The sequence below is a fragment of the Ammodytes marinus genome (assembly GCF_949987685.1).
Source record: "Ammodytes marinus genome assembly, chromosome: 17".
Classification (NCBI taxonomy): Eukaryota; Metazoa; Chordata; class Actinopteri; order Uranoscopiformes; family Ammodytidae; genus Ammodytes; species Ammodytes marinus.
Genome location: NC_137221.1, coordinates 6,438,187 through 6,461,921, shown reverse-complemented (window position 1 = coordinate 6,461,921; position 23,735 = coordinate 6,438,187). Strand labels below are relative to the sequence as shown.

The window sequence follows — 23,735 nt, the reverse complement described above, 5'->3', positions numbered from 1 at the left end:
TTGGTGGTTTTCGCAAAAAAGAAAAGAAAAAAAAAATCACGATGCACAGTCCATTAGCTGCTCATACTGAGGGCCACTTTACCTCGTTTGCCCTCTAGACAGCTCCTGTTCAAAGCTTATAAACAGAACAACATTTATAGCCCCACTGGTTTGTGCAACACCAGCTTAAACTTTTTCCCAATTGGTTGGTGCTGCTTTGCTTTTGTATTTCTTAGTTCATGATGTACTTTCCTAATACTAAAAATAAAATAAATGGTCCCATCGGTTTTGCAGATTGAGTGATGCAGTGTGTTGGATTCCTAGCCAAACATTTCACAGAAGTAGGGAAACACTTGACTAAAATCCCCCTTTCACATTGGCCAGAAAACATCCTTAAAACTTAAAAATTCTGGAACAAATGTATTTATCGACTTCACCTGCGATTGGCATTGACGTGAACATCACACCCGGATAAACACTCTAATTTGTACAGTAGGTGCCATCGTCATAACAGTGCACCGGTAACTGAGGAGAAAACATTGTTGTTTGTGGGTTGAGCTTGCAACAGCGATTCTATAAGTTTGAAAGAGGGACAAGAGTACAAGATAGGGCTGGGCAATAGTGTCCATAACTCATCACCTATCTTGTGAAGTCACTTGTAAATGAAATAACACATGAAAAAGCACCTGACTGATCCTACTGACTTGATAGTGGTTCAAAATCTTATCTTGTTTATTACCATATGTCGGCAACAGATCAGCACCCTGTGAGCGTTTTAGATTCAGCAGCCAGCACCCTGATCAAGGACAGTTTGTGGTCATGTACCGTAGGTGTGAAGCCAGGGAAAGCCCTTGGTGGCCTCACTGGGAAACCCCTCTACTCGTCTGCCTGCTGCCTGCTCACCACAGACACGCTTGTTTGTTTCAGAATCAGTTGTGATAGCGTGACAGCTTGTTGTTATGGTTATGACCGCCAAATATTTATATTTTTAGACTTTTTCCAATGCATTGAAGTTACGCATAAAATCTGTGTAAGCTTCTAACCGTAGAGTTTTTTTTAAATTATTTATTATATTTTAGTTAGTAGCTACATTTTTTTTTAATGATTATAGGATTATGTTTCGGTAAAGCTTTGCTTTCTGCTCACACAGGTTTATTTTTGTGTTGGGAGGGATAAATAGCCTTAGTGAGACATTTAATGCCTGAACAAAGGCCTGAAAAGTAATGCCGTCCTTATGTATCGGTCCCAACAAATAAAGGGTTACAACTCAAATTGAGTGTTTTGCTTTTGAATCTTGACTATTTTGTATGAGGCACATCAGTGGATGATCAGCTTGCCTTTGGGGAAAATATGTATTTTGAATCAGAAAAATATTTGAAAATCCAGTGAACATGAGGTGGACAGATGTAAAAACCATCCCTAGAACAGAAAGAACAGAAAGAACACAGGCGAAGACAGATGAAGTGACACCCTTTGATACATCATTTACTAGATATCCAGTGGTTTTTATTGCGGTTTGCCTTCCAGAATGACCTTGAGCTTTTCTGTACTTGCATATATGTTTATTGAGCTGCACATTTATGCATTTATTCAGGGCCGCCCCTCCCTAAACGCAGAACAGGCGCTGTGCCATTGGGCCTCATATTTAGAATTAAAAAATCATAAATTATTCTTATCTATCACCAGATGTGTGATTATTTTGTTTAGAATAAGGAATCAAAAATAGGAAATAATTTGCTCAACTCAAAATGGAAAAATACTCACTATTACTGGGTGCTGAGTCCTTCACAAGCACACATGTTGAAATAAAGATGAGGACAGCAGCACTTCCAGTTTCTTAGTTGTGTGTTAATATAATAAAGTACTAAACTCAATGTGCTGTCCTCATGTATATTGTTTAAGCGATGCTCCTTCCAGGTTTTCCCAACTTTGCTGTTTCCAAATGTCATTTTTTTTTTTGCATTTAACGACCTGGAGGTTTCCCATATAACTTTAAATGACTCACTATAAAGTCTGGAATGTGGGGAGCACTCAATCTGCCAGAAGAAAGTGAATGGGTTTTTATACAGAGCAGCCACTGTCACCTTGAGTGGCCTCCTTTCACTTGTCCTCTGCTTCGTCCACCATGGCAATGACTTTTCAAAAGGACCAAGAACTAAATTGACTTCTTAATTTATGTCCAGTCGCAGGTTGCTGGGTTTGCGTAATAGCTTCATTAACTTCTCAGAATAATCAGTGTGTTTTGGGGATTTGCCCATAGCTTATTATTTCCCATTTGGTTGCTAGTTTATTGGTTGAATCAGTAGCGTATGTTTATAGATGTATCCCTGTGTTATAGCCAATACCTTGTGTGCTGTGTGTAAGAAGAAAAGCTTTCGTTTGTTGCGAGCCAAAGCTAGAAGAGGTTTGACGCAGGTACATGGCTGGTTCGTTTCCATCCATCTGCAGATTGTGGTGTTGCTGTTTGGTTTGATTTAGAGCCACAGGAAGGTAATGGAGACCACATGGAGATAACGCAAACTCAACACAGGTTTTAGATGAACCAACATAATAGAATTAAATTCCCTCGCACTGTGAAACCGGTGCAGGATTTTGATTTTTCTTCGTCATGAGCGATTTTATCTGCCGTGCAATATATCAAGACTTTACCGTCGCCAACAAAGCAGCATTTTAAGCATGTTTATGATTTGTGATTCATTCTTACAGCCATTTTCACTTACTGCACTCAGTTTATCATTTTTCATATTACAGTGACAAGCTATCACAATACCAGAGAACTGGCAGCACATTATTTGCCTGATGGAACCTGGTTTGATGCATAAAGAACTTGCAGTGATTGTTTTTATGTTTCCAGCATGCCCCATAAGGGTGGAGTTCAGTGTCACTAAAAGGACTTTCAGATGCATTCTATTGTCTTTGTACGAAGGAAACTTAATTAAGACTACATTAATCTGTTCAGCTCAGGCCTCCTGGAGTCCTTAATAAGCTTATTGTCTCTTCAGCGCGCTGTTTTTCCCACCAATTTGTTATGAAATGTTGCTCCCAATAGAGCAGGAATCTGTTTCACATAATTTTTATTTATTTATTTGTTTTAGCTAAATTTGATTTCCATTAAGGGGATTATAAATGTTTGCGAGGGATAAAATGTGAACGTTGACTCCCCAAAACTAAATCATGACTCCAGATGTTCTTCAGTGCTTGCAAAACTTGAATCTTCTCAGTTATCTCATCACTATTCTATACTATTCACTACTGTACTGAGTGCTATATGTACAGCCTTTGTGTCTTAATGTGATCTACAGAGGGCACTGCAGTATGTGCTTTATGCTGATATTTGTGAGTTAAAGTACAACTCTCAGAGGAGGGCATGATTCCTACCACATCATTTAAATAAAGGGGAAAATCTCCATCCCCTGCAAACATTTTCCAAACCTCCCGTTTGTATCCTGGACTCCATTTTGGCTTTCCATAGTGGATAATTCTCAGAGGAGGCAGAGTAGGAGGATTAAACACAGGCACAATTGTCCTCTCTTAAGGGAAATAAATGACTCGATGGCTTTTCCATTTAGGTTTGCAGAGTTGGCTGATTGGGGATGTTGGCGATGGGTTAGGATTATGTAGAAAAAAGGTAGGACTCTTCCAGTGAGTTGACCTTTACGTTTAGTTTTCCAGGAAGAACTCTGACGCAACTCCCATCCTTTAGAGAGGGATTGTGAGTTTATGAAGTGTATTATTTGAGCACATTCAGTAGTTTCCATAGAGTGCTGTTACATTTTGTAAAGGTTATTTTCGTCATAGTGAAATGCTAAATATCAAACATCTCTCTTCTTAGTGAAGTTAAAGTTGTAGATTTGCTTTAGCTATACCTGAGGTGTTTTGTCTGGATGGTTGTTCTTCCATTACGCATATTGATAGTGGTTTGTGTGAGTCATCTCTGCCACCTATCAGATGAAGTCAATTTTGATATGTTGGCCCCCGGATACGCTACTCTCGGTTTTGCAAACAGAGCATCAATTGTAAACCAACTTCATTTGCATAAACTGTGATTCATAGTCATCTGTAAGAAGTCTGTACACCAGACAGAGGATGAGATGTTACCAAATGTTCTGCTTTCACACAGGAGAAGAGACTTGAATTACATTAACATAAAAACATGCTTTTTGACTGTGGTTTAATCTCATATTGAAAAAAAATTATTCTGACTGATTGCAGTTCTGAATGGAGACCTGCATATTGTAAAGTATAACTTTAATATTGTTACACCTTATTAAGGGGACATATTGTTCTATCTGATTGGATTCAAGAAATCCGTTATAGAAATTTGTTACCAACTAAGTACAGGCAATGAGTGGGATGTGACTCTTTTGTTATTCTGGGTACAAAAAAAACAAGTTAGTTATCTTTTATCAGTCTCTGATTTTCACACCAGCAAACTACAGGATTATTGAAAAATCAGAACTAAGGGAAAATATTTGTATTTCCCAAATCTTTAACAATAACATAAAAGCTATATAACTACATTGCAATTACATCAAGGTTATTCATATTTACAAAAGAGCATTCTATAGGCTCTATGTGTCATCAAGAGTGTGACAATCTTTGTTTGTCTGGTTCATATCTTTGATTTGATCATGTTTAAAAGCAGCTGCTAATGAGATCATGGTAGTGAGTTTATTCCAGTAATGCCCATTAGAACCACAAGGTACAAAACTTCTCATCTCGGCCCCCTCCAGTCCCTTTTAGTTTCTGTTTCCATCCTGAGTGCACACACCCACTTCGACTCTCCTCCCTCGCATCTCATCTACAGTTTCTCTCTCTGCCTGGGACTGGCAAAGGTAGGAGGGGTGGTGAGCATCGCTGTTGCTCAATGCTGACTCATGCTAACTATTTGGTAGATAAATTTTTTAACCAAAGTAAAGCACAATTGATTTAATAGGAAGGGTCAAACAGGTGTGATATTTGTTGCAGTCAGAAATATTTTGAGAAGAATTATTCATTGAGGAAGTAGAAAGAAAACCAGAAGTCGAAATGGTGGCTGGAATGGTGATGCCCTTGGCTGATCTGAGGGCAATCTATGAGCTTCTCTTTCAAGATGGCGTCCTCGTAGTCAAAAAGGACAAGCGTCCACAGTCCATGCACCCAGAAATCAAGTGGGTTTCCAACCTCAAAGTGATCTGCGCTATGGGTTCCCTCAAATCCAAGGGCTGTGTCAGGGAGACCTTTGCTTGGAAACATGCCTATTACTATCTTACCGACAAAGGAGTTGAATTCCTGCGAGAATACCTGCACGTGCCACCGGAGATCATGCCAGCACCCTATCACCGCGTTCGGCAGCCTGCACCCTCTGCTCGAGGCCAAGCGGTGAAAGGCCAACCACCAAAACCCAAGCCTGGGAGAGAAATCCAAGAAACCTTGATGGACAGACACATTTACCGCCACAAGAGAGTTGGAGAAGAGCAAGAGCAATCTGAGAGATCTCCAAAGTACTACAGAGGCCTCTACCAGACAGATGCATCAAGTGGCCATCTTGGAATTCAGACCTTCTTAAAGGGGGACATCCATTTCTACAAAGGAGAGGAATGTTTGGCCAAGGAGCCTAACAGGAAAAGATTTGGAGCTTCTAGTCTACTCACTGAAGACCCCACCAAAGTATGTCCTGACTTAGTGAAGGAGGCCAAGCTGCCTGTATCTTCAGTCCCTACTTCCTCAATTGCACCAACCTTCTCCAAAGAAATGCCAATCGTCCACACGACTACTTGCGCCCGGGTGAAGGAAGACCTGCAGAAATTGGCTTTAGGAGAGTCTGAATGTCTGAAAATGCAAGAGGTTGCAATTAAAGATCTCACAGAAGAGTTGATCCCAGATGTGATGAGAGGAGAAACCTCATTTTTGGCCTCCAAGGTTCTTCGAGAGGTAGTACCCGAAATTGACCATCTGATGGTGGACCGGCAAACAATCCCTTTGCTGGCAGAGTGTACTATGAAGGAAGAACAGCAGGGCAGAAAAGATGGAGTTGTTCTTGAAGAGGCTGATGTGGTTCCTGAAGAGAATATCATGAAACTGGCAAATGTTAAGGTCTTCTGCCCTGGGACCAAAAATCAAACTGCTGAGTCTGATCCTCACCGTGACTCTGCAACCCCTCCATCAACATCCACACGCAATTTAAGGGACTTGACTGTGGAAGAAATGGTGGATTATGACATTGATACCCAGAAAGTCATGGATAAGATCATTCACATAAAAACCATCTCTGAAGTTCATGTCACCTCAGAGACCTACTCCAATGTGGCCTTTCAAACAGGCTGCCCGGGCCCTGAAGTCCCTTTAATCCCTGGCCTGAAGACCACCCTGCTTCAAGAAGACCAGAGTGTCCTCACAGAGGGTCCCGAGAAGGAGCAGGATGTTCAGATGGTCTGGCCCGACTCCCTGGAAGGTTTGATCTTGCCTTAGTTCTTCTTCCTCCTCCTCTTCTTCCTCCTCTTTTCCTGTTCGTTTCTTTCCTATCATCTGCAGTAGAGGATATCTGGGCGTTACTATGGGCACAGCCTGTGTTTGTGAAGCTGGGAGAGGCATAATTTGATCTTCTAACAATACAAGTAATGGTCTTGTCGTTTTCCATACAGCTAAATAACAACCAGACTGTCAATTAGGCTTCATTTTAACTCGATGCATGACAAATTGTGTCAACACAAGGAGTAAGCATAACACATAGACTGTATATACTGTAGATATACCTAGTACCTACCGTTTTTCACACTTCAGCCAATAGAAGCTGCAATAACTGAAACTAAGGATTAATTCCTCCATTTAAGTCCTTTTATTTTTTTTATCAAGCCGATGTCACTGAGCTGTTGGTGCTGCCGTCTGTGCTCAAATTAGGAATCTGAGTGTGCTGCACAATCAGGCCACACCCTGCATTTAGTGTGTCTCATGATGTTAAACACTGATCTGTTTCATCTACACTACAAATATTTGTAAATGATTCCCATGAGATGTGTAAAAGCAAAATCAAATAGAAAGATGTAACTTGCATGTTAATATGGGGCATTGTGTTTGACTTTTTAGTCTGACTCATCCTGATATCCTGTATGTTTTTACAGATGGTACAGACATTGGCAATTATCGTACAGTGTTTATTTATAGTCTAAATGATCGCACACATAGAGTGTACAGTATCCCCATGGGAAAACTTGTCTGTGACTTTATCATGCTGTAGTTTGTCTGTAATTACATTGAGGCATGTAAATAAATATGTACATTTACATACAGTGTAGCTGAAGGAGATTTAAGCCTATTAGAAAAAGTTAAGGAAAACTATAGTTTATATGAAATGATGCATATATTCTGTAGTTTTTTACTAATATGGAGTAGTCAATCTTTGAATACCTCAAACTTTGAGTTTTAATACTTTTTTAAATGGATTTTTTGTGCAGTTTTTAGTCCTTGAACACATTTTCAGATATTTTAAACCATTGAGCTTTTGAGTTTTCACTTTCACAGTAGTACTTTACATATATCTGGATATTTTTATTGAGTTGTGTTTGCACATGAATGACTGATGGAGATAAATCTGCCATCTGCTGGACAAGCAGCTTACTGCTTCAAAGCCTGTCGTGCTACTGTGTTGGGCATAATGTATGTTGCACATCCTGTATGTTGGGACACGGACAGTCCAGTCTGGTCATTTTATCTTCATCTTTAAGTAGCATTCCCCAAGGTTCCCAAGTATATATTTACAAAACCTAAACATGATGTTTGCTTGAGGATGATCATTGCTTCTGCATAAACCACACAGTACTGCCAGGCTTTACCTTAATACACAGCCTTGCCTGAGAACTTTCCATTGTCAGGGGTTGATATATGACGAAGGAGAGACCGGGATGTGTGTCCAATTAAGCCACACTCAGCTTTTCCTGCCTGTGCCTCCGCAAGAAGGGCGAAGCAGCAGCAGCAGCGGTCCAGATGGGAACATGTGGCAGTTGCCACCTTTTGATCTACCCCTCAGTGTCTTAGCCCAGCCTGTAAAAGTAAAATCCAACATTTAAAAAGGTCTTACTGTAGTTGAATGGAGTAGCCACAGCAGCACAGAGCTTTACTATAACCTGCTAGATTCAGAGTTTTTCTATGTGTTGCATTTATTACGGGATATTGTGGCTAAGAGAAATCGACGAAAATACCACTCGAGCTGCGATGGAAATGCATAAAAGAGATTTCATGGAGGCTTTGATTCAACACGGACAAGGTAGGACGTCTTTGGTTGTTTGGAACAGTTCTGTCTTCTTACCAAAAGGTGTCAGCACAGAAATGCTTTATGGGGAGTCTGCAGCTATAGTGCAGAGGACCAAAGAGGATGGTGCAGGTTTGGGTGTGTCTCTATCGGCCTGCAGCGTATCACATAACAATACAGGACAGGGCTTTGTCTGTGTGATTAAGAGACAACATATTGTTTTGGGTTATTAAGATACTTTTTTCTTCTTCTAGGGAATTGTAAGCGCTGTGTGTGGTTTATTCAGTTCAGCAAGTTTTTTTTTTTTAGAGTTTTAAGAGTGAAGTAAATTATAGACTATAACTTTGCTCTTGAGACCTTGAGTTTAACACCTCCCACGCTGCCTGGCAGTGCCTGGGATCGGGTTCCCTGTTGGGGGATACACAGAGGGGTGTGGGCTGAGGGAAGGGCCGTGACTGGCTGCTTCATGTCTCTCCCACCACACAAGACTGTCATGGGTGAAGGCAAGGCATCACAGTGAAGTACCAGGCCACGGTGACATAGGGCTAATGCACAGCTGTACTGATAACATACCTTTAAGATACAAGTATTGTATGTTGCCCTGAACAGATTAAGCTCTTTAGTTTTGCTTGGTATTTTCATTTATCTGTTGGTATGCAAACTTTTTTTCTTTCTTTCCTAATGACTTTTGACCACAGATCTTTTAGTTAAGAATAATATAGTGAAGCCCATGAGAGCCCAAGATGACTAACAGCCCCAAACCAAATTTTCCACTTGCAGATATAAAAAGAATTGAGAAGAAGAAGTATATTGGTCCCATGTTTGAGAAACTGGAACCAGTGAATGTTTGGCATAGTAATTATGCCAATTACAATTAATCAAATTGATGACTTTTTATTTTTGATAAGATTTATCAGGGTTATATAAGAAGTTATATAAGAAATAAGAATTATGGCGAAGATGAAGCAATTATGAATGATACCACTGTATAGATCTGTACTGATATGACCAAAATGTAAGATACGTATATGTATACGTTATTGTTTTCTTATTGGTCTTATCGTATTATATTATCAGAATGTTCCAGCTGTCACTGTTTTAGCTTTAAATCAAAGCCATCGCTGTAATAGTCCCTTAATATGATCCATATCCTGTAGACATGGGGTCATTGTCTTCTTTGTCCAACTTTTTTATTGGCTCCACAGAGAGGCCTTTGTTATGGTAGCTGGTTGGCAAAAATCATGTTTTCCGCTCTTTGTCTAAATCCTGTAAAAAAAAGAAATTGGGAATGTGTCTCTGGGAGCGCAGCCCCGCACATGGATCCCATCCAGTGGCGCTCGTCAGAAAGCATCACGCATGAAGGGTTGTTTCCACTGAGGAAAGCCTCACAAATTGAGTCAAACTCGCAGCGCTCTGTAGTTTCTACTTCCCAGCCTTGCCTCTCTCCGCTTCTCCTTTTTTTTTCTCTTTTTTTCTTGGGCTTTTTTAGCACGCCCCGTCGCCCCCCTAGTTCTGAATGAGAACACAATGTCGTGAGGTCAGATCTGACTCCTTGGCAGTCCAGTATTTTTCTCTAAAAACTGCAGAAGACGCTGAGCAAAGATGGACCTGTGCTGCTCCTGTTTCTGTCCAGGAAGACCAGACGGTAGGCTTGTTTTTTATCCGGAAAATTTAATTTTTAGACTCTGACATCTGGGGGATGCTACAACGGGAAGTAACTAAATATATATATTTCATTTCTTGCATTATGCATGTCATCTGAGGACAGTGCCACTCCCGGCATCAGTACTGTTTTACTGCTGGATGAAAACATCTGACATTCCTCTCATTGCTCAGTTAATCCTATGTGCCCTTTGTCATCAGCGATTGAGGCATTTTAACTTCTAAATGAAATCTAAATAACGTTTTACTAAAGAGACTGAATAGTCATTTCAAGTTGGGCTATACTGCCTTATTGCCTACATGTGGGAATGCAGGGCATGTGTAACAATATGGGAATGATTGAGAAAACACATACCATGTGAAGAGAGAGCGGGGGTGGGCTGACTCCTCCCATGGAGGGGAGTGGAGCAATTAATTAATTCCAGACCTCTGGTGCTGCTCCCTTGGTTTTATACCCTTTGCTCAGAGTTCCCTGCAACTAATTGCCAGTTTTTAAGGCTTTGGGGGTTTGGATGACTTTTTAAAACTGGGATCATATAAGGTCTTGGCTAGAATGAACCGCCAACACTTCAGACTGAAACAAAATCACTCTTTCTCCTTTGTTGCAAGTCTACTTTAAAGTTGGAGTCAGCGATTCTGGAGACTGCTTGTTGTCAAAATCAATTTTCTGTCAAAGTCCGTGAATATCTCCCCATGATCCACTACCTGTCCATGCTGTGTGCGCGCTGTTTGTCTGATTCTGACAAAAGGTTTTTGACAACAAGCATTCTCCAGAATCACTGACTCCACCTTTAACTTCAGTTTCCAACTGCTTGATTTCTGAGACCATTTTAATTGAATTAGTTCAACTCTGTCCTAACTCAGCCTGTCTAAGGCCTACATTAGACACCAGGAGACTATTCTAAATTCTTCCCTGCACATAATTTCAAAGTGACCTCATGCCAAAAGCAACTTAAGGTCTAGGTAAGGTCTATTTGTAACGCATGGGTTGCATTGCTGTCGATGTGTGATGGTGACACTGGTCTTGGTGTTGGGTTTCTGCCAGGCTTTGGAGATCAAAGTGACAATGTTTCTAATGCACACCAACTAATGTTTTCCCGCACGACGTTGATAAATACAGACACACAGCATGACGGTCACACACGGAACGAGATGCCGTTTTGCCCGCAGCTGTATTGCTTTTGATGCCTGAACAGAATGATGCAGGCTGGTGTCATGCCGTTTGTTTGTGTTTGTGTGTGTGTGTGTGTGTGTGTGTGTGTGTGTGTGTGTGTGTGTGTGTGTGTGTGTGTGTGTGTGTGTGTGTGTGTGTGTGTGCGTTTGTGTGTGTCGTGCCTGTGTGTGTATTTTAGCAGTTACAGTTAGTCCTATTAGAGAAGATCCCTTTAGTATCAAGGGCTTAGTACCCTGCCCTGAGGTAACACCGAGTATAAAAGGCATGTTGCTTTAATCCACGGAACTGGGTGAAATGCTGAGAGGGGAATTTACTGTTGAACATCCTGTGACACAGTTTGTTTTTAATTATAAACTGACTTCATAATTATATATTGACAGGTTTGAAAAGGTTTCAACCACAGTAACGGTAGTTCTCAGTGACATTGTCTACAGGTGCTCAATCTGGTTTAAGCAGATATTCTCCCTCAAGGCAACTCGTGTAGTGGTTTGATAACAGGGCTTGGTAGGAGGAAAAATGTAAAGCACTTTTTACAGAGGCGTTGGTATTTTTGAGATTTTGAGATGGTTTTTGGTTAAAGACAGACAGACAGACAGACAGACGGACAGACAGACAGACGGACAGATACATACACATAGATAGATAGATAGATAGATAGATAGATAGATAGATAGATAGATAGATAGATAGATAGATAGATAGATAGATAGATAGATAGATAGATAGAGTATACTTTATTTATTGCCTTGGGGAAATTCATGATTTCTGGGAAGCTTATAGCCACTGGTTGTGCCTTCCAAACATACGGAAGCAATTAGCCTGTAGGGGAACAGAAAAGTTACATGGAGAGAATGAATTGATCGCGAGAGGGTTCCTCTGTTAGAGGGAAAATAAAGCATGGCTTATGTATAAACATGGGGTTTGGCCTGGGATGCTATGTGACTCCTAAAGCCACGATGGAAAATAACTGCTAGGGGGCTTGTGACTGTAAAGAGAGAAGAATCCTATGGAGTGAGAATGAGTTGGAAACTTTGACGCTGACTGAAGGTGGATCTCTCTTTGCAACCAGTTTGGCTTCTTATCAAGGTTGACCCGAGTGTGTGTGTGTGTGTGTGTGTGTGTGTGTGTGTCAAAACAGCCTCATATATTATTAACCTCTGCAGATATGGGCTGCAGCGAGCGAGCAAGGGAAGCAGCGAGCAAGTTCCTGCCAGTGGAGTCACTTCTGAGCCGTGGAAGATAACTCAACTTTTTTTTCGTTTGGAACTACGTCAAACTACGCTTCTCGTCCTTGGAAACAGAATTGGAGATAATTTTTCGAACTGTAAATAATAAAGAACAGTGGGTACAGAAGAGAAGAGAGTAAAGTACAGGCAGAGATAGAGGGAGGGAGGGAGGGAGGAAAGGAGGGAGGTGTGTGTGTCGGGCCACTTCTGCCAGAAGACTGACTCAGAGGGAAGAGAGCGAGAGGGAGGGAGGGGTGCCCATTCGTTCTTTCTTTCTGCTCTCTGCCTAAAAGTCACAGACAACTTGGCTACTACTATACGCGGCTCCTTTTTTTTTAAAGTCCGGGGTGGCGACACACCCCTAGACGCTCCTCCCCTCTCCTCCACTCTCCACTCCCCCCCCCCCCCTCACCTTTCACCCCTCCACCCCCACCACCCCACCTCCACCCCACAGCCCTACCACCTGTTTTCAGATCCTGGGGACTGCCTGGTCACTTTAAACCAGGCCCGATGCCGGTCAGCTCCCCTGCTAATGTGTTCCCAGCCCTGGTGGTTGTGGGCCACGTTGTTACCTTAATCGTTGTGTGGCTACGCAGGAAACAAGGTAAGACAAAAAAAAAAGCTGATAGAAAAACTTTGTCGCTCACACGTACTCGCTTACTTGAAGGCTTTGAGTGACGGTAGAGCTACCTTAAGAGGAAGCTCTCTAGATCAAAGGGTTTTGTTCTGTGTAAATAGTTCCATAGCCGGCTGTCCTTGTCGGTCCTTGTGCGCTCTCTCCTGTATACTGTGTGTTTGGAAACACACTCTCTCTCTCTCTCTCTCTCTTCCTCACTCCCCCCACTTTTTTTCCCTCACACCGTCTCAGTTTCCTGTATGGAGATGTTACTGTTAACCCCGTAACTGCCGGCTGGGACTTTGTGACGTAGCAGCCAGAGGGTTTTTTGGCTTCGTCAGAGCTTTGACGTGCACTGAGCAGCATCAGTTATGCTCCTCTACTAAGATTTATACTTGAATTGTGTCTCTCAAATCAGTTGCACTGTTGTTTCATTGATGATTTGTCTTTGGATAGATCAGGCTAGAGTTGTGTGGCGACCTTAAAGGAACTTGGTGTGAATTTGAGCGCTCGACTATTCAGAGAATCTTAACCTTGTCTGTGGTTACTCCTGTATTGTTTACCGGCTTGTTCAGCCGGTTTCTTCTCGGAATGCTTTTTTGATTAATAGGTTAAGCGTATCCTCTTCACGTACCAAACAAATGCTGCCAAGGGGGGACAAAACAACTGCTATAGCCTGACCTACTGAATAGCATGAAGGTTACCTGGTGCAGTCATCTGTAGCCTTTAAAGCCTCTGGGAACCTAATCTAAAATAGTTTAAATCAATATATGATATCAATGTTGGGTGTCTTAATAACCTTTCACAAAAATCTGATTGAAAATAAATGTTCATAAATATTATAAAAGTTTGTTTAAATAAACAGCTTTTTTATTGTGTACGGTATAGACCATTTGACAGCTCTGTGTGGGCGTGGCCGCATCAAACGGTCTCCGCTGCAACAGTTTTTTTTTCTAGAACATTCAGGGAGTGATTGGTTCTAAATATTTAATGTGTCATAAGAACCAGAGCATATAGCCCGACTCATCTTTACCTAATATCTGTTAAGTTTATCAAACTTATTTGACAATATCTTTCATTTGGATTGATAAATATGCCTAACTCTTTGCAGATCCTTACTATCATGTAATAGTTAAAAGTATTTGGTTAGGGGCTTTAACGACAGCAGACACACCCCTCCGGCCCTTCCTATGTTACTGTTGACACAGCTTGTCACAATGGCGGCCGCCTCACACACCTCCGCAGTCGTCAAACCCCTGAGGCACATTAAAGGGATTTTTAACTGACAGTCTGCAGGTAGATGAAGGGCCAATTGTTTTTTTGTCTGTCTCCGGGAAACCAGTTTGGCCACCATAGCCCCTGGCATCCTTTCTACCTGCCCAGAGCTCACACATTAAATACATCAGGCTGTGAAGTATTTGTACTAGGATGCACTTCTACCTGAAATGTTTTCCTGTTTAGCCAAAGCATGTATGTGTACTTTCACCTTGTTAATCGCAAGTGATCTGGGTGGGGTCATTTTCTACATAATCCCTTTCAAAGGATGTCAAGGAGGACACACCTTGAGCAGATAACGAAAGTTTTTACAACAATGACTAGTTGCCCGAGTTTGTAACGACACAATGAGTAACTTTCTCTGTAGTGACAAGTCATCAGAAGAAAATGCCGACCTGAAACCTGAAAATGCCCATTGAAAAGACTTAAAATGCAAATTGAAGAACCAAAACGAAAAGTTAAAGGAAATGACTGATGAATTAATCCATCTCTTCTCCACTTATCTAAGCGCATACATTATGTGAGCTGCACAACAGAGGCACTGATCAAATGAAGGTTCTCCCGGAAGAGTGTTTTGACTGGCAAATGAGGGGTAAACATTGCATTGCGAAACCAGGCCCTCGTGCTATCTCTGCCTTCTGTCAATATCCACCCAACCTATTTGCATGGGACGAAAAGCTCTCTTCATCTCTCCGCTTCGTGCCGCAGTGCAGACAGACAATAAGTCTAGCCCCAGAACATCAGCAAGGCTCATATTTCCTCTCCCTAGCATCTTTAAAAATGTATTTCTAACCGAAGAGGGATTGATTGAGGCGATTGATTTCGGGCCGTCTGGGAAGCGTGCGCTCATTGTTTACATTTACAGGTCCTGGACAAATATGACTTGTGCTGCGTCACGTGTCTGTTCACTATTGGCTTTACAAGGTGCCTTTGACACAGTGGGAAGGTGAAAGTAGGTTAAAGGGACTTTACACAAAGCCTAAAAAAAGCTCTTCCATGGCCACCACACGCGGCCACTGGCTAATAGTAGTAAACTTGACACCGTTGGACTGTGTATCCTAGTTACAGTCATAACAAACCAGAGGTGGATGTCTGTGGTTTTTTTTCCCTTCACGAGGGCCTCACTCGCGCTGATCCACGGGACCTTAGAGGAATCTACAGTGTGTGGAGTTTAGTTGCTTAGATAATTGCGCAGTCATTTGCACTAAAGGGACATTGTGTTTCTATGAATCATAAGCCGAGTTGATGCCAGAAGCTCCTGTCGGTTCTGACCTTCTCCTTCAACACCCTCTAAGGCGGTTTGAGGTTTACATGAATGATTTTGAACGAGACCCTCAGAAAACTGGAAATATTAGACACTGCAGGTGGACTAGGGTAAAATGCTTAAGTTGTAGTGTCATCATGAAACTTAGCTTGTAGATAACTTACATTAAAATCATTATTATTCGTATAATTTTTTTTGAATAAATATGCAAATTTGACTATCTTACTAATTGTGCATACAATTGCAAACAAACAGACACTGTCTAGTAAAATAAACACCTAAATGTACATTTTTGTCCCTTTTACTCATATTAAAGAAGACATGTTACGGAATCAAAAAATAGACATAAAGTCCCCAAATGTACCACTGGTTGTATATGTTTTTGCCTTCAGTGTCTCTCCTTCAAACTAAATATGTGTCAGATCGACTTAGGAAGCCACACCCAAGTCTGCAGTGCTCACGGGCGAGCCGCTATAGGCTGGCAGCTGTGTCTGCTATAGCACATGCCACATGCAGCATATTGTAGGTTTGGGTTGAAAATGTTGGCTTGTGGTGAGAAGCTGTGACTCACTTTTCCTGTCTCTGTGCTGGCAGTAATGACAGCCTTGAGGAGGGAGGGCGAAAACTGAAAAGTGAAAAAAGCTGCCGTTGTTGAAGGATGCCAACTGTTGTAAAAAACAATGTACGCCCACCACGTCCTTACATGCCCTTCATAATAACCTGTGTAACATAAAACCCACTAGGGGTTAAGCTATTGTAGTCAGGTGTGTGTGTGTCCTCTTTCATACAGCACAGTACTGTGTGCCCATCATGTACAAACAGCGACTAGCTCCCACCTGTGTTTACATTTCAAAAGGGGGAAGAACCAGAAACCATATCTCCTCGACATGCATTATTTTTCATGTGGACCATTCCTTATAGGAAAATTGGCAGCAGCTTCCATATTAAACTGAAAACAGGCATTTTGCTTCTTTCAATGCAGTTTCAATTTAAAGACAGTTTTAGTAAGAGTTTGTTTAAGTTCTTTCATACATTTATTCATTAGTTCCTCATTCTCTTTCACTCAAGCTTTGGTTTTCTGTAGCATTTGAATGTGGTTGAATACATACTGTAGCTCTGTTGGGATCCAGCTACTTAAGCAGATGGTCCTAGTTATCATTCCTAATTTGAACATCGCTGTTGAGACTGTTTTTTATTTTTAAACTGACACATACACAAATAATCTAGTTTCCAGCCGTAGAGAAAGGCTTTAGCTTGAACCAATTACATTTAATAAACTTTTTGGATTTTTTTTTTACTAAACTTTTTTTTTCTTTACTTTTTTAAACACTATGATACACATCTGTCTTTAAACTGACTAATTAGGAATCATTTAATATTTGCAAGCTTTTTGGAAAATGTAATGTAAAATGTTCACATTACTTTTCCTTTATGTTTCTTAAAGTTGATGTAGTTTTTATTTTATTACCATGACCAAATATGTTTTTGTTTACTGTCCGAATGGCTCGTCTCCAGCATTGACTTGAGCCAATACCTGCTTGTTAAAGTGAAGTATTTCTAAATGTTGCCAAGGGAAAGATTCAAACAAAGATTCCTCTGTTGGGGGGTTATTTATGGCCCACAGCTGTTGTGCATGTGGGAGAAAGCCATTTATCACCTGCGGGCAAAAGGTTGCTGTCAAACTATCTGAACTATGACCCTTTGTAAACGATCCAAGACAATTGACCGACGCGTCGCTTACTGGTTCTTGTCATAATCGGTCCAGTTCAAATGCGTCTTTGGTTTTCACACACGTTATTCTGGTTTAAGCGTGTCCTTTCGGGGGGTCTGGGGCGTTATGTAATCATGGAAGAGGCACGGAGAGTTTACAGGCTAAAATAGGGACGTAGCCGCCAGCGAGGAGTCCTGAGCAGTGTAGGCTATATGTCGTGCGTCCCACCGGTCTGTTTATTTCGGGGGACGTCCCTCCCATGCGCTCCGTAATGGCACAAATCATTATTACGCGCGGAACAGAGTAGGATGGAGCAGCTCAGAGCTCTCCAGTTCATTTCATTATACAAAACAGAAGTGGGCTGGGCTAGAGACAAAGAATCTGGAATCTGACACCAGCCCTGAGTGTGCGTGTGTGTGTTTTCATCGAGTCCATGTGTCTGGGAGAGAAGGGAAAGTTTGGAGGGCTGGTATAGCCGCACGCGGGAGAAATACGGAGACTCGCGGGGGCGTTTTTCCCAAATAAATAGTCCCAGCAAAACAAACGCATCGGGATGGCCGGAGTTGAGGACACGATGCGCCCCGCTGTGCCTTCCTCGTACGGTGGCCTGGAGTGGGAACTTTTATACCGAAGGACTAATTACATTCATGAAATGAGCTGCGCAGAAGTGGGGTCCCATCTGTACAGCAGAATGTGCTGCGCAGGTACGTAACTGTAGGTCCGCGCGCTGCGTCCGTCCATGGACGTCTCTCAGCGCCTGTAATAGGAGGAGGAGGTTTGGGTTGGGAGGGGCGGGTGGTGCTGGTGGTGATGATATTAACCTTTTACATGCCGATACTTCCAGTACAACAAGCCCAAAGGGTCAAAAGAGTGGGCGTCCAAGAGTTCTCAGGACAATTTTCTATTGTTGTTTTGTTCACTTTTTGACTCACTTTTATAGAAGTTGACCAAAGATGATGATGCGATGCCATTTCATTTAAATACATAAAATGTATTAAATTGAATATAAAGCATTTTCAACAAATTTTAATTTAATAAGCACAATTTTTAATGCATGTAAACAGAAAATGTATTTATAATTTAAAAAAGTTTTTTAGATCACAGGTGTTGGCCTATGTAAATACACCTTTTTATTATGGTTTTTATTTAACAAACTCTTCATACCGGGCTCTGTCATCTGAACAGCAGGCATTTGATAATATTTAATGAAGAAGGATAACATGTTTGTTGTCCCTGTGTGTATGTGTTTCTCTGTCTCTAAACTTGACATGATCACTGTGTTACATTTGAATACACTAACTGTCAGTGACTCAGTAAACAAACATTCAGTTTTTATTCAAAAATGCTCTAGCTTAGTCATCAGAATGAATGGAACATAAACCAAATGTGTGTTTACCTCGCCTACTGTTTATACCCTGTAGATATCTGGCAAACATCTGTCATTTATCAGATCTTTTAAATGTCTCCCTTGTTGCCATGGTGATTGCTGTTAAAGGGCTGCTGTGAGAAATACTTTTTTTTCTACTCGTAAAAACTAAGATTTTTTTTCTCTGGAGATTTGGGGCCAAAAACCTCAGCTCCACTGTAAACAGTACTCAAATGGACTCACCCACACACACACACACACACACACGCACACATAGCTTCTGGGTTGTTTGTGCTGTGTCGTCATGGCAACCACTCTCACAAACTCTCTCTTCCCAAAACATATTATGCGTGACCAGTTCAGTTCAGGTCAGTTGAGTGAGTGAGTCAACACTGCAAAGCCCCAAGTGACTCCAGACGTTCTTAACAGTAGCTCCGAGCTCTGATAAGAGAGCCAAGGAGGTTGTCAGCCACTAGTTAAGACATAGAAGTGGGTTTATTGTAGAGTATTTAGACTTTCTGTCATGTGTTGTAGTGAAGCTTTTCCACCAGAAGAGGGAGACAAACAGTATGTTGAGCAACAGGCGCATCTTCTCTTTATTTAGCCCTGGCTGTCACATTCTAACACATAAATCCGGCAATTACCTCGTTTGCATATTTTTTTAAACCGCCACTCTGTAAACACCATATGATACTGATTTTATTTGTTGTTGTTTTTTCCCAAAGCATACTCTGTGAAAATCCTGGTCCTATTGCAAAAGTGAGTTGGAATCAACACCTGCACTGTATAATTATGGAAAGAAAACAAGATGTGGGCAGATCCAAGGACAACTTTAAAGGGAAACATTGACCAAGAAAAGCCTAGTGTTTGTCCTTTTCTTGGAGTTCCTTGTCCATCTACCAATGCCAATGTTTTGTTTTTTTCACACACACCATGCACCGCCTATCAGCACCTGTGTTTGTTTTGAATAGGAATCAAATCCTCACTGCTATAATAACAGTGGTAGCTATGTCTTTTTTTGCTGTAGCAGTACATGCTGTCATGCCCTCTTCATCGCCATGGCTCCATTGTCTGATTTTGCCTCTGGGCATTTCAATTCCTCACCCTTGAGCTTTCCAAACTTTCATTCCTTCATCCCTCCATCATAAACCCCATCGCGACCTGAGAGAGAGAGAGAGAGAGAGAGAGAGAGAGAGAGAGAGAGAGAGAGAGAGAGAGAGAGAGAGAGAGAGAGAGAGAGAGAGAGAGAGAGAGAGAGAGAGAGAGAGAGAGAGAGAGAGAGAGAGAGAGAGAGAGAGAGAGAGAGAGAGAGAGAGAGAGAGAGAGAGAGAGAGAGAGAGAGAGGCTGAACATTCCTGTACCTCAGTGGTGGGACTGACATCGCATGCTGTCACTTGCACAGGCGAACAGAGCGTATTTCTTTTGGGGCCGGTGTGTGTTGGTGTTATTGCCGAGGGGCGGCTCCCCCTGTCTGTGAAGAGGGTGGGCGCACCCTCAGGTGGAATGCATGAACGTGTGTGTGTGTGTGTGTGTGTGTGTGTGTGTGTGTGTGTGTGTGTGTGTGTGTGTTTCATGCTTCTCACGACAGAACTGCCATCGTAAAAAAAAAAAAAAAATCTCCCATCAGCTCAAACTTCTGGGGCGTTATCTGTTATCAGTGCAAGGGAAAGCAGAGATATCCACATAGTGCTGCGCTGTGTGTGTATCTACAAGCATGTTTCTGATAGAGGTTGATATGATAAGACCAGTCAATACAATCAGAGCTGCTTATTTCTGTTTGTGTCATGACATTTTGAAATATAGGCACAAATTGATTGTGCACACACATTCAGCCAATACAAGTTCAGTTAGGCAAGGAAAAGCAGTCGCTAGGGAATAATTTGACATTTGCAGCTCGTACGCATTTAGAAAAGTTCTCTTAAATACCACTTTCTACAGACATGGAAAGAGTTTGAGGGCCAAAGGAGGAAAACAAATTAGAGGATGAAGCGTTCTTTCAGTATGCACTTTTCTGAAACTGTCGAAATGTCAAGAATAAAGTTGAAATACAATATTGACAGACAACATGTTGACAGATTCTAACTTCTGGAAAAACACTTTTAAAACACATTTTTGCTATCGTGGTAAGGTAGACAATGGGCGACACCCTACTTTTTGGTGGCCCTCCTACAACTCCTCCATAGAGTCTAGAGAAAGCCAAGAATCTGTGAGTTATCTCTGTCCTCTGTCGAATGCAAATAAAAAAAAAATCTGTTCTTTCGCACTCGGATTACATTCTTCAGCATAACACCAGTCTATAGGCTCCAGTTAAGTTTATACTATATATCTGTTGGAGGTGCACTATCAGCACCTTCCATTTCTCAAGCCCCGACAAGCCCCCTCCCTGTGTTGGCATCCAAAACATCCCTCTCTTCTTTGACTTGTCCTCATGTCAGTGACAGCAGGGAAGATTTATGCTCCAAAGGGTGAAAGGTGTTGCAGGTATTTAAGTGCTATAGGAGAGTGTATGTAGGTAGTGTGGAGGTGCTAGTTTAAACCTGGAGGCCTACGTTTTGAAAAGCATGCCAAAAATGCATTTTAAGACCTTAACATTGTATAAAAAAAGAGCAATGCTGCTGTGAAGGTTTATGAGAGATTGTTTGTGCAGATGGATGGACAGAAGCTTTTTGAAGAGTTTTATAGCTCGACAGAGACGCATATGTAACAATACTCCTTTTCTTTTACCACTCACACACATAGGAGACACACTGTGTGGTCAATACATACACACACACACACACACACACACACAGAGCCACAATAGCTGCTCTGTGTCTGGGATAATCTTCTACAGCAGTGTGTGGTCACTCTAAATGTTGAACTTTTCCTTTTAAGATTTAGATTTTTGTGTGTGTGTGTGTGTGTGTGTGTGTGTGTGTGTGTGTGTGTGTGTGTGTGTGTGTGTGTGTGTGTGTTTTTTTTTTTAAGTCATACTGACTTGTTTGTCTGTTTTGTCAGTTTGGGTTACTGGCTGCAAGAAAGCTTTTGTTCGATATTGGAAAGTCATCTAAGGAAAACAGTCCAAAACCAAATGTTTAAAAAAAAAAAGAGTCAATTCTCACAGGTTGTTTTCATTGGAGATCCTTAAATGCTCCTATTCTTACAGATGCTGGTTTCCCAAACTAACAACATAATAAAAATCCCTTGGTGCCAGTTTCCCTGTAATTGTGTCCTGACGGAGGAAGAGCGCTGATGCTGGAAGTTTTTCTTGAGATTGTACCAATGTGGAGCTTTGGCTCTGGGCGTTGTTTCCACCGCATGGCTCTGCTGCCTCTTGGCCCAGTCTCCTCTGTGTCTGTAACAGGCTTTAACATTGAGGATCTGTGGTGTTATGTGACATGTTCAGCCTCCGATCACAATACACACTTGTGACTACTATAGCTTGTGCACATGGGGTTCAGTTTGGGTTAATAATAGTGTGGACCGATGTGTACAGCTTGGTCTAAATAAGGGAATTCCCTTTTATCCTCCGGCTATGGATCCGTACAGTCTCTTTGAAAATCAAATTTCATGCAATACAAACATTTTTATTCAACTGTGAAAGGAACTTATACCAGGAGCCATTTACAAAATTACACAAAATCACATTTATAAAAGAAAGTAAAGTATAGACGAATTGTAGTAAAGTGGTGAAACATGCAAGTAAACAAAGAAATAAGTAAGAAATAACAATGACTGTCAATTATTGCAACTGTAAAACAAACAGATGTTGCCTAATCTTATCAGTGCATTTTAAATGTAATCAACGCAGCTCTGTCAGTGAGGGTCTCTGTGTGTTGAGGTGTGGTTTTGGGTGGGGTCTTTGGGCGTTCATAACAGGGCTGGGTCCGGGAGGAGAATCTTCCCTCTCTCTCTCTCTCTCTCTCTCTCTCTCTCTCTCTCTCTCTCTCTCCCTCTGAAGACCACTGTGTGCTGATTGATAGCCTTTGACACCGTAGCCCGCAGGCAGGCATTTTGCAAGAGCTGGTGAAAAAAAAAAAAAATCGGAGCATAGAATGTACGGAGAGGGGAAAAAGGGAGTAAGGCTTGTGTTCAAGGGACTGAATCAGTGACTTTGAACACTCCCACTTAACTACAGGATCCACTACAGTGTGTGTGTAGCAACAGTGTGCGTGTGTGTGTCAGGCAATAAGAAGAAGAGGAAGCCTTGTAAAAAGTTAGACAACAATCGCCTCTCGACCTGCCTGCAGAGATTTGTTTTTCTGATAAAGCTAGAGGAGGTTTCTTCAGCATGGCGATGGAGCCCAAATTCAGAAACTATTCCTCAGACAGTGTGGCTAGTGACGGGGTCTTCATAGAGGAGTCCCTCTACCAGGGCATGCTCAAGTCAATGGACTCCAGGAAAGGTAGAGTTTGGCATCATCTTTACTTTGTTGTTTCAATGATAATATACTGTCAATAATTTAATGTAGTGCTTTTGAGTGCTCAGTGTTGACTCCAAAAGCTGCTAATTTATTTAATGAAGCGATGGTGTAAAGGTGCTTTAATGTCTTGAATGTGCTTTTGTCAAAGGGTGGTCTCCCTTATCAAACGGGACACACCCCCTTCATATGTCACGGCGTTTCCCCTTTTTATTGGTCTACTGCGCTGACACCCATTTTAAGATAGAATACCGGATTTAGTAAAGCTATTTCTTTTTTTTTCATTTCATGTTTTATTTGATAGGGAGGGGCTGATGCTTCCACATAGCAACTGTAACAACACATCTCCAATGTAGAGCATCACAGCTTTAATAGCTATACTGCTCATTCCCAATGCCCGTCTCTAAACATTGCTTTATATTACTAGCTGCCTATAACAAAGACATAAGATCTGTAAATCTGAATAATAACAATTTATTTTAACGCTGTTATCAGATGCATTAACCTGATGTATAATTCTTCAAAAGCACAACATGTTTTCTTTTAAAAACATTAAATCGCAGCTGTGTTATTGAGTACCTGATGGGATGACACACTGCGATGAATGAACAATGATTTTCTTTCAGGGGACTTGATATCTCTCACCTCATCTTGATAATATAAGGCAGCATGCTCACATCTCTGATCTGTCCGTTGCCCCAGGCTACAAAACTCAGCCAAGCAGCAAACACATCATTTGTAGTTGGGATCAGTAAAGTTTGCTTTTGCCGTGTCATTTTATTTAACCAGTTTGGGTCGTGGAATGTTAAGTGTAGCTTTCAGCGTCAGTCCGACT

The 23,735-nt window shown here is 41.5% G+C and overlaps 1 protein-coding gene across 12 annotated transcripts in view; it reads left to right on the top strand.

The window, feature by feature from the left end:
- The window catches only part of pleca (plectin a), a 113,942-nt gene that overhangs the window by 48,271 nt on the left and 41,936 nt on the right, over positions 1–23,735 (top strand). For 2 of the 12 annotated variants that reach the window (XM_080045624.1, XM_080045623.1), the window contains exon 1: positions 17,551–17,838. The exons of 6 other annotated variants lie outside the window; for them this stretch is intronic. In XM_080045624.1, the coding sequence (XP_079901750.1) occupies positions 17,688–17,838 (151 nt within the window). In that variant the 5' untranslated portion in view covers positions 17,551–17,687. Of the gene's footprint in view, positions 1–9,661; positions 9,852–12,736; positions 12,873–17,550; positions 17,839–22,701; positions 22,886–23,735 lie in introns of those variants that run through there. 4 more of the 12 variants (XM_080045626.1, XM_080045625.1, XM_080045620.1 and 1 more) reach the window with 3 other exon arrangements.